This window comes from Scomber japonicus, chromosome 17, assembly GCF_027409825.1.
Source record: "Scomber japonicus isolate fScoJap1 chromosome 17, fScoJap1.pri, whole genome shotgun sequence".
NCBI classification, from domain to species: Eukaryota; Metazoa; Chordata; class Actinopteri; order Scombriformes; family Scombridae; genus Scomber; species Scomber japonicus.
In genome coordinates this window covers 13,553,877-13,565,648 of record NC_070594.1, presented here as the reverse complement: position 1 = coordinate 13,565,648, position 11,772 = coordinate 13,553,877, and the positions used below count along the sequence as shown (strand labels likewise).

At 38.4% G+C, this 11,772-nt stretch overlaps 1 protein-coding gene across 3 annotated transcripts; it reads right to left on the bottom strand.

Moving 5' to 3' along the window:
• Positions 1-1,377: 1,377 nt before the first annotated feature.
• On the bottom strand, positions 1,378-7,792 carry yy1b (YY1 transcription factor b). Of its 3 annotated transcripts, none has more exons than XM_053337059.1 (6): positions 7,060-7,792; positions 5,239-5,401; positions 4,632-4,712; positions 4,185-4,245; positions 3,589-3,747; positions 1,378-2,481 (listed from the first exon to the last, which is right to left on the bottom strand). In XM_053337059.1, exons 1-6 carry the CDS (start codon positions 7,730-7,732, stop codon positions 2,299-2,301), a joined length of 1,320 nt encoding a protein of 439 aa, XP_053193034.1. In that variant the 5' UTR covers positions 7,733-7,792; the 3' UTR covers positions 1,378-2,298. The 3 variants fall into 3 exon arrangements, with proteins under 3 accessions (XP_053193034.1, XP_053193035.1, XP_053193036.1); XM_053337060.1 differs by having other exon boundaries at positions 5,239-5,389; XM_053337061.1 differs by lacking the exon at positions 4,632-4,712.
• Positions 7,793-11,772: the final 3,980 nt, after the last annotated feature.

Sequence of the window (11,772 nt, the reverse complement as noted above, 5' to 3'; positions counted from 1 at the left end):
CTCTAAATTGTGAATATTTTTTAGTCTAACTGAACATCTGTGAGTTTTGGACTGTTGGTCTGAGAGAACAAAGATCACCTTTTTGGACTCACCTTTTTTTACAGGCCAAAAAATTTATCGATTCCTATACAAAAGAATGTTTAGATTAATTGAGAAAATAGTCGTAGTTACAGCCCTACAATTTAATGATACAGCACGCTTTTTTCTGTTCTTTTTTTGTTTTGCACATTTAGCACAAACCTCATATTGTCACCGTTTCTAGACTTCTTAATGCATGCCTTCAATGACACTATGCCATCAGGTTCTATATTTAAACTGCACGTTAATCATTATATAAAAGTTGTAACCAAGTAACTAGAAAATAACTAGCTATTCTGACTTTTCTACTCACTTGTTTTCAGTAATGCTCAAATGCAGCATGTGGTGTTCAGGTCCAGTTTATTGGTTATTGTTGCAAACAGTCACACACCAATTTGCAATCTCATTTGTGTATTTATCCTCCACCTAAAGACAAACATATGTTTTTAATGATAAAAAATCCTTATTTCTGTTTTTTTTATTGAGATGATCTCCACATTCTGTCCACACACTCTCTGGGGTTGACATACATGTACCTCTAGTTTGATATCACTGATCTAAATTATGGAGGTTACCTTGAAGTCTTGTCAACTTCTCTGGTTTGATTCCATCTCTGTTCCTCTCTCCCTCTTAAGACTGCAACTAAAAATGATTTTCACTATCGATTAAACTGCCAATTATTTTCTTTATTGACGGTTTAGTCTACAGGATGTTAAGAAATGTTTAACGAAATGTGTAACATCTTTAATTGTTTTGTGTGCTAGATAAAACATGCCATAATGCTGGTGTAATCTTTAAAGCCCCCCTGGAACCAAAAATGTGTCTTTCTTCTTGTTACTTCTGTTGTATGTTTGAGCTTCGCTGTGCAGAATGCTGTTCAGTTTGACAATAAAAGGCTCATCTCACATTCATCTGCTGAAGGAAACCTTTCCTTAAATCTGACTTTAAGTGGTCTGCCTATGAGCACGAAATGTGTCATCACTACTAGTTTGGAGTCCAGCATTCAACTTGCGTGTGATGTGGAAACTCGAAGTCTCCAGTGCACATACAATCAAGAACAGACTTTTTTCATAAAAGCAGGAGACATCTTGTGCCCAGCAGTTAAACTTTTGAAATAAACAATGAGTGAATACATGAATATTCATGTGGAAGAATCATATCAAACATATGGTGTTTTATACACGTCTATAAACATATCTGGAAGGCGTCTTTAAGCATCAGAACAGTTTTGGTCAACAGTTATCGTCTCCTGAACAGCAGGGGGGAATTTATGCCTCGAATGAACAGCAACACTTAGCAAAAGCTTTTGAGTATTTCGACAGGGTTGGAATGACCCATTTTATTGTGGGCAGTTGAGATACATGGGTGTAAATATCAACAAAAGGAAGTTAATGGTTGACGTCTGTACATTTACATTCTAACAAAGAAAGTGATGGTCTTGCAGTCAATTCAATGTATGCTTCAAGATACTTTAACTGAGACAGGCTCTGAGTAAGTTCATATTATTCGTTTTCTCTGTGTAAAGACAGTCCATAGAAAATATAAAGCAACTCATGACTAAAAGTTTAATTGGCTAACACTTTAAATCACACCTCTATCTATGTCTACGTAATTTCAATACAGCCATACAATACAAGTATACAAGGTTATTTTGTGGTTAGAGAAAAATACAACCAAAGAGGGTATGGAAATGCAAACATACAGCTGTTTTCAAACTTCTCATACATGTGAAACAGGTCATACAATGCCGAAGCCTTTTGTATCATAAGTACTTATAATGCAGGAGAAAAAAAAAGGTCACAATTTTACTAAACATAGCCTGAGTCAAGTGTACAATATGCACACTTGAGGAAAATAAAAGCTATGCGACAAAATAAAAATACCAATAGGTTGCTGCTTCTCTGCTCGCTCTGGTAAAAATAAGTCTCTGATGTTTGTCCATGGGTTCCATCTTCTGGCAGCCGAGTGCCACTGGAGAAACAAAGGGACCATGTTGGCTGGGGCTTTGGGGAACAGTCACTGTGTTCCTCATCCAATATGACAGCAGAAGAAAGGGGACGCAGGAAAAACTAGCTGAATTTCAGTGCTTTTAAAGTCTTTTTCTCTGTCAGATTTTTTTAATAGAAATCAAAAAGTCTCAAGCTTTCCATTTCGTCTTCCAAAGAGGTTTCATGTATGCCTCGCTCTTTTTTTCCCCCCGGCTGTGTCGTGGATGGGTTTTCATTGGTTATTTTTGGCTTTGGCGTGTGTGAGAATGTGAGACTTTAGGTTGGTTGACTGGGCGAATTTCTTATTGCAGCCGTCGAAAGGGCAGACGTAGGGCCGGTCTCCAGTGTGGATTCGCACGTGTGTGCGCAGGTTGAAGTCGAGAGAAAACCTTTTCCCGCACCCTTCAAAGGTACACTGCAGGGAGAGACAAGAGTTAAAAAGTGTAAAGTTGATCAGACAGTGTCATAACATCTGAGCTTACCTAACAGTTTGTTAAACCCCTCCCCCAAAACAGTGCCTGTCCAATCATAGCTTGGCAGCTGCAAATAGGCACAGCAGGCCTGTCATGCTTTGGATTTCTCCCAAATGTGTGCATGGGGCTGTTAGTGTGAAGGATATTCTGTAATTTAGGAGTTTGGAAGGTGGTGTATTTTTTGCCTTTCCAAAATTAAAAACTCAAGTCATATGGTGTGAGGAATGGATGAAACTGTGTATGTTTCTGCTCTGAAACGTTGGCATGTAAGGCTAACTGTTTTAGTTGCAACAGTTGTATCCATGCGTTACTTCCAGGCCACAGAGCTCATCATTAACTAACTACAATGTTTGAGGAGTCACAGGTTACAGTCACTGTGTAGTATTTCCTCATAGTATAGAAGCTTGATAAATGCTGGTAAAAACATTATTTGGAAACAGTTCAATGGAAACTTTTAAAAGCCAGCTGGAGGCGACAGTCGCAGGCTAGAAGTATGAAGTATACTGACTAGGAATTTCCCAATGGTGAATCTGTCACTGGTTTTAACGACATATGTGCTGTGTGGGATCAGAAACCTTCACAGGCTCAACAAAAATAACTTAAGGTCATGAATCATCAAAAAATACCTGTTGAGATCTTGATTGATATGTGTCGCTGGTACACAGACTGCACTTATATAGCACCTTTTTACCTCAGCAGACAAAGTGCTTTTTGCCTCTTCACACATCAGCCTCTCTATCCCCTGATCCACAGCCTCCTCAGTAATTATACACAATCTCTCACTCACTCGAAAAATAGACTTAATTTGAGATCAGGAAGAGACTCAAAATATAACCAGCTAATGCGATGGGTGACCTTTGATTTATCCAAAGTTTACAGACATTTGGAACTTGGGTTTTTAATTTTAAACCATAAAAACATACTTATTATTCTGTTCTCTTTACTTTCAATTTGCCTTCAAACAAAGACGAGCTTATGTGTTTAAAATGTAAAAACAGTCACAAGTGTTTTTGTGCTTGGAGGAGTGTGACATTAGTCGAGATGCCAACCTGGAAGGGTTTCTCCCCTGTGTGAACAAGTTGGTGACGTTTAAGTTTGGAGCTCTCCACAAAGGCCTTTCCGCACTCGGCACAGACGTGCACGCGGGGTCCGTGGGTGTGGAGATGCTTCCTCATGGCTGAGTTATCCCTGAACATCTTTGTGCAGCCCTGGGGACCAGAGAGAGTGCAGCACAGAGTTGACAAACAGCAACAGAGGAGTTGTAAACTGTAAAGTGGTACACAAAAAGGGTTTTTGTTTTTATGCATAAATATAAATATCAGGTGTCCGCAGCATTTAGTATCTTAGAAAGCGAGTTTAAATCCAGAAAAAGAAGTGGAGCCGCTTCTTTCTCTCCTGAAGTGGTCATTTGAATAATGCTCATAGCGAGAACAACATTGTTTGAATTAGCTGAACATGTTGAGTTTAGAGGTGGCTTGATACAGCGGCTTGATACAGCAGCAAATACATCAAGAAAAAAAAATTAAATCAAGTGCTTTCCTCTTGTATCTTTAGAAAAATGTTCAATTTCACAGAATGTAATCACTGTAACATCAGAAGCAATAAACCCCCATTATAGCAAAGTGGTTGCAATCAGCAGACTCACTTTATGAGGGCAAGCTATCGTCCGGGGAGCGTCGTCCTCTTTGACTTTCCTGGGTTTCATCCTGTTTAGAAAAAACAAAAAAAAGAGGACAGGGTTTGTCTTTTTTTAACACAATGAAAACAGATACATGATTCAAGGCCATCCCTTAAAACACAAGTGCCCATTTCATCTACTAGTCTAGTTTTAATGTTGATCTTTTGGGTTAATCAATAGCCAGTATCAGTAAGAGGCTGTCTGTTAGGGTAACAACCACCTGACATTTCACCTCCAGACAGCCCATGTGCACAGAAGAGTGAAACACTTCTGTGAGGTAATCATAGTAAATAATTAGATCATACTCACTCCCTACGAACATTCACTGGTCTTCACTATTTAGCTGACCTGCACATACAAGGCTACAGAACGTTATAACACCATGAATTTGCAACAATTTTAATAATCTATTACTTGCGGTTAATTGTTGCAAAATATGCTGGTTGGTCTTGGTCTTCAGTGGTGAGAAACTGAATATCTTTGGGTCTTGGACTCCTGTTTGGACAAAACAATACCTGAATGTGTCAACTAGGGTTTCTTAAAACTGCATTTTTCACTTTTACAGACTAAACAATAAATTGAGAAATGACTGTTGCCAGCTGCTAAACTGACAACAATGTTTTAATGATTGCATTCAGGACCTTTTTCTTCCTATTAACTCCTTTGAGTGCCACTTTAGCTCTGACCAACAGACAACCCAAAAATCACAAAAGTCACTACCTGACTCTTTGGGTCAACAGCACCACAGTCACGTCTTTTTCAATGATCAGATATTTATGAATTAAACCATAGCAATACTTCCTTTTGGTCTGCTGTGATAACTAAAGCTTAAAGTCATAACAATAAATACAACCCTCATACAGATTATACATATGGCACAATTCATTATTAGTACAAACATACAATGAGATGCCAATTGTAAGTAATAATAGAAAAGAAAAGAGAAGCAAAATTCTTATAAATGCTCCAGTCGAATATGTACGAGAAACATAAGCAGAATGACACAGGTGAATTTTCTCACCTGGCAAATTCGGCCAGCTGTTTGGGGTCTGAGAGGTCGATCCCTGGGATGCCACCTGGGGGCAGCTTCTTCCCTGTCATGTACTCAGAGTAGTCTGGAGGGGAGTTCTCCCCGACGATCTGCTCTTCCACCACCGACTCATGGTCAATGTCTTTATTGTCATCTAAAAACACATTACAGAGACTGAACGGATAACATATTGATATTTCCCTTAAAAAGCCTGAGGGGGTCCCCTGAAAACACCTGCAGCTGCCTCGGGTTATATTGAGTCATAGTATTGCTGAATGATTATGTTAGAAGAAAATGACTGCCTGTCAACTTTAGGGCCTGAATGATACTAGATTTTTGGGGCAGTAAAAAAATTCCAATATTTCACTTTGAATACATCGACTAATAATCTTATATATACAGAATATGTATAGAAAATGCACACTTCTTGCAACGTGGTTATCAAACACTTGTGATAAAGATATTTGATGGAGGCTGTGATATTTTACAGTTTAACTAAAAACACAGTGCACCGAGAATTCAATAATTATAAATTCCTATAAATAATAAAACACATACAACAAAAAAGTATGTATATAATACAATTGAATCAATAAATAAGGGATCATACATACCTAAAACACTGCCTATATAACTTAAAAATATAATTATATATAATATAACTTTATATAAATAAAACTTAAAAAACCAGTGCATATTGGATAACATATGCTGATACCAATAAATCTGTGATCGTGAAAAATATTGTCTGATATATTTACACACAAACAAACAAAAAGAAACATGCCTAATGTGCATAGTTAAATATACAGAAAAGGAAATAATAATTTACAATGTATAATAATTCTTGTTATTACAATTGTGCTCCAATTTGTTTCCTCTAAACTCAAAAATATTTATTTTTTAAATAAAAATAGCATATTGAGTAGTTTGCAGTGTTTGGATTAATTCATTATTAATTTGTGAATGTGAAACATATCAAAAAGACAATGGACAAATACAGTATGTGCATGTGAAATAAAGTCTGAATAATAACTACTGAACCAACCAGCAGAGTGCACTAAAAATTGCCTCAGATAGCTGCTGTGTGCACTCTTTAAAACACACTGTTCAGGTACTACACTAGTGTTGTTGCAATGAAATGTGGCATGAAATGAACAACCCGTGCAAATATAAAGTGAACTTATACAATGTGATGATGGGTTTATCACCTTGTCTTGTCACATTTGCATTGCACACAGTAGCATCACCCTGCATAGAGGCCTGATGCAGACAGTGAGCTGCCTGGTGGAAGCAGCTAGCAGCTACATGATTTACGGGCTGAACAGTAAACAACTCCAAATATTTCACACATATTTAGACTGTAACACACTTTAAATCAGCTGCATTTGGAGCATTAAATGAGCCACAGTCTCTGCGGCCTGCTCATAAACACAAAACCCAGCTGCTGTGTCTCTCTCCCACTTATATTTATTTTTTAAAAAAAGCACCGCCGCCATCTCCACGTCTGTATCGCCATTTTTTTCTGTTTCGGGGCCGCCGCCATACTTACTAGTCTCGGGGAAATATGGCGGCGCCCAGCGACACCTAAAACATGGCCTCCCTTCAAAACAAAAACATTTCGACGTGCTAAGTCGGGCTTCTGAGCCGAAAACATGCGTTATTTCGTCGCTTCTCACGGCGGTGCAAGCGGAGCTCTCCAGGAACTAGTCTGGTGCAGCAGGACAACGCCCAAGCAGCGAGGGCCTCAAGTAACAGCTAACATGTAACAGGCTAACACCTGGAGCGTGCAGACACGGTAACGTTACTCACCCGAAGCCCACATTGTGACAGAAAACTCCCCCTCCAGTGTCTTTATCTGCACCTGCTTCTGCTCCCATTTTCTTCCACCGGCCTCTGCGCCACTTAAATAGCTCTTTTTCCCCGCTTTCTTCCCGCCGGCACCGCCTCCCCTCTTCACCCGACCTACGGAGCTTTTCCCGGCCACAGTCACCAGAGTCTGCTCGATGTATTCGTCCTCCACTCCCGGTGCCGGTACCGGGATGAGGATCTGATCCTCGAACCCAGCGCCGCCGCCCGTGTGCAGGTCCGAGTCATCCCCGCCGACCACCTCCTCACGGGTCTGCACCAGGATCACCTCCTGATGGTGGTGATGGTGATGGTGGTGGTGGATGGAGCCGGGGTCGTCCGTGACCAGCGGCTGCAGAGCGATCATGGGCTGCCCATCGTCGTCGTCGTCGTCCTCATCCTCATCCTCATCGTCGTCGTCCCCGCCGACCACCGTGGTCTCGATCGTCTCCACCGGTATCGTCTCCACCTCTATCTCGTGGAGCTCCACGATCTCGGCCGGCATCTCCGAGCCGTCTGTCTCAATGTACAGCGTATCTCCGGATGCCATGTTGAAGTCCGCCAGCTTGCCTCTCTCATTCACGCCCGTGTTGTGCTCCGGTTTTTTGGGGGACCTCACAAACACAGTCTCACACATACACAGTTTACACACACATACACACACACGCCCCCTGCTCGGCTCCTGCTCTCCCTCTGCTCCGATAACAACTCTCTCCACTCCGTCCCACGCCACTTCTCGTCGCCACTATGCTCTCCATTATATCGCGAGAGTTCACTGAAGCGATAAGTGCTGCTGATGCCAGTGGAGGTTCCCAAAAAACTTCACCAAACCAAATATATATATATATATATATATATATATATATATATATATATATATATATATGCAGTACTGTGCAAAAGTCTTAGGTCACCATTAGATCCGTTGCTTTAGCAATGCTATCATGACCATATATAATTATTTCTCAGTCTCATTAAAATACAACCAGAAAATACAGGAACAGAAGAAGACAGCTTCTGTAGGCTACAGTAAGTATTTAATGTGACCTCCCCTTACACATGAGCAATAACCTGGCTCTCTTAAACCTAAATGGAATGGAACCTTAATTAATAATATTTATGTTAAATTTTGTGTAGATATACACAATACAGGAAATATGTACAAGGTCTAAAGGCCTTTAGTCAGACTTTTTTTGGTGTAACCTTAACCTTTTCTCAAAACCAGATTCTCACACTCATTCTGATATGAAGCTCTTCTGACCAGCAGCTCAAAATGTCCCTAGAATAACTGGATTTTTTTGTTTTTAAATCCGGAAAATGTATTTCATTTTTATGACCCGTGACCTCAAGTCATTAAACAAGTACTTAATGTGAATATACTTGTGTGGGGGTGTGTGTGTGCATCCGTGTGTGTTATAATATGCTCTGTATAATATAATAAGTATACCCTTGATGCATCAGACACTCTGAATCTAGTTTATATACAGATTATAGGTTGTACAATTCATGTTACATGTTTGTTGGTTTTAGTGTTGCATCCACACTAAACCTGAACAAAGAGGCAGAACACTGTTGCTGCACTTCCCTCTGTGGATTCAAGCTTTCCAGCATGTTGCACCGACAGCCACACCCCAAACAGTGAGGTCACAGCATGTGTTTTGCTGTTGACAGCTGAAGGTAAACACCTGCTGTGACATTACTGATACGAGTGTGGCCTCATGTGTTACACAGAAAGCAGCACAGCAGCAGTTTCCTGCCACATTATAAGCTTATGTATAGTGATTTTGTGACTAAGTTTCACACATCTATATTAATTGGGTCAACATATATGTACACTAAAGTGAATAATAACATGTATGGTGGCGATTTCCCGTGCACAGATGTAGATGAATGTTTGTTGTTTTGTTAAAACTGAAAAGTGCCCTATTGACATCTGTGATGAGGATGACATTATTATCCCCTCATAAAATAATATTATTAATAATAATATTTTTCATTATATATTCTTCATATGATTATATTTAAATACATTGACATATTTTACATCATATGTACAGTATATATAATAATATTCTATCCATTGTATTCCATACTTCTTGGATAATTGTGTGGACTTCTAGGCCTATATACTGTACTGTGCTTGGGCACCTGGTCACCTGCACATACATGTTTGAAGGTATATGTAAGCTACCTACGTAAATGTGTTTTAAGACAAAACATATTGTGTTCATTTTGATTTGAGTCTTTATAAATTTGTTTTAATCCATGTGTAAAAGGGCTGAATTTGAATTATTATCTTTAATGCCCTTTTTCTTAAAAATAACGTTTGATGACAGCCAAACCTTTGAAGAGCATATCTCACTGCATATTTGGTGTTGAAAGATAAAGTTGGTATCGCCATAAAGTTGAGAGTTTCCTCTTTACAAAAATTTAGAAAACAAAAACAAAAATGTGTTTCTAGGTAAATGTGTGCCTGACTCCACAATAATTAAAACTGTCACAGATGATACAGACATGATATGGTGCATAGATGCGTTGCCCAGATTCTTGTCCATCACTGCAGAGACCTTGACTTGGTTCATGGAGTGTTTAATGAACACATCTGAGTGTGTTCATGGGTGAGAGGGGCAGAGGGTTCTCATTTTTACCCCTTTAAATATCCTCATCAAGAAAAAACCTATAGAATGTTTTTTTCTATGTACTTGGGTCAATAATAACAACAATCAAGAACAATCCTTATCAGTACAACTCAACTGTGTGGTCAAGCAGGTTTTTAAATAGCAAAAAAATCACACTTATAAAATTATTTCAGTATACATATGTATGTATATGTGTGTATATTTATGGAATATCATTAAATGTATCATTTTAACAACAATGAATGATCAGAAGTTTTTTATTTTATAGTAAATAGTCAATTTTAATTACATTACCTATAGCTACCATAAGACAACAATTCAACTGTTTCATAGAGCATGTTTTAAAAAAAATATTTGACCATTATTAGACTTCTTTTTGTTGCATCAAGTTACACAATTTTGTTCAGTGAGGCATCTGAAACTATCATACTGTATGTTGGAAAAAATGTCCTTATCTTTGAAAATTCCACCAAAATGTGTCATCATGTCTGGAGTCAATTTTCTCTTTCTTGCTTCCTGTTTGGTGGCAAACTGGAAAGTGACATCTAGTGGATTTCTTTTAGCACAACACAACTAAACTGAGTGGTAGACACGTCTCAGTCAGGTTGTCAGTAATTCAAAATCTGCTCAAGCAAACGGTTGCACAGAACATTAAAGGGTTAACAATTCACTGACCTGTAGCTTTTGGGTGGTAAGTCTATGAATTGGAATGTAACATCTACACCAAATTATTACAATTTAATTCATGAATAGTCATTTAATGCATACATTAATTTGTAAAAACAAAAACAAAAAAAACCCTATATAACCAATATCGCTATTTGGACTTTTGGATCTTTGGAATCTATTCAGCAATTGCTGAGCAGTGCATGTAAGTGCAACATCATCCTACACTGTGGTGCAATTCTTATACAATAGCACAATAAGGTTGCACAGAAGCAGCTTCAGATGGTTGTACTTCTCTGCGTTGCAATAGCTCCAATATCTGGCACTTGCTCAATACTAGCAGGCTTTGTGTTGGAAAAAAAAAGCATTAAACGGACAGGAAAAATTACAGCCAGGCAAAAGCACCAGGCATATATTAAATTAGCACCCAAACAAGTACTAGTCACACAAAAGGAAAGAGACGGCCTCATTTATCCAAGACATTGTTCACAGTTTTATTTGAATTCATTTTAGTGCGTTTCTTTTGTTCTTGTTGTTGTTGTCAAACCAGGAAGCACTTTGTCATAAAAGGAGAGAATAAAATGAACAATACTTCACCATATCCTTGCAGCCAATAAACATTTTATTAACAACATGATCACAAATACTCTGGTGTATTATTTAATTTTTTTTTTTTTTGCTTTTTTGCTTTTTTTGTTCATAAGATTGCAATATCCAAAGAAGTTTATTCCACCCTCTGTTTGTAGGTTGAGGCCTGTTTTTTTTCTGCCATGGCTTCACACATAGCTGTGTTGGCGAAAAGGATAAAAAAACTTTTTTTTTAAATGTTCCAGGTCAGATGGTGAGAAAACATTTGGATGTGCTTATAACTGTATCTATAACAAAACCAAATGAAAACAACCAATATAAAATACAAAAGGCTGACATAAAATGATGTGCAATAATAACAATCAACATCATCATTACTATCATATTCTCATCATTACCTCATTATTACCATTGTACTCACTAGACTGTAACTACTCATATTAACATGACAATGACAATCATAAAAATGATAGTAATGATAATGAAAATGATAGTAATAATTAAAAAAACGTTTAAACAAACTTGTGAAAAAAGCAAAACAAATAAAATAAGTAGAATCTTATCCATTTTCCTTCAGGCCGAGGACAGAGGGGCGAAGTGGGCAAACGAACAGACAGAAACGTTAAGAAATCAGAGTAATCAGTGCGAGAGTGTGCCCCATTCACGTCTTTCTCTCCATAACAAACAACAAAGCCAAACGTTACACAGACATGTCTGCGGTGTTACAGCAACGTTGCCGCGTTGCTTCAACACCACAGCTGAACAGGATGAGTAGATGTCACAG

What these genes read in the sequence shown, in the direction of transcription:
- yy1b (XM_053337059.1), bottom strand. Translation starts at nt 7,732, where the DNA reads ATGTGTGAGACTGTGTTTGTGAGGTCCCCCAAAAAACCGGAGCACAAC. An exon ending in TGTCACAATGTGGGCTTCGG is followed by an intron (nt 5,402 to 7,059) that starts GTGAGTAACGTT and finishes ATGTGTTTTTAG; the next exon opens with ATGACAATAAAGACATTGAC. An exon ending in CAGCTGGCCGAATTTGCCAG is followed by an intron (nt 4,713 to 5,238) that starts GTGAGAAAATTC and finishes TTGTCCAAACAG; the next exon opens with GAGTCCAAGACCCAAAGATA.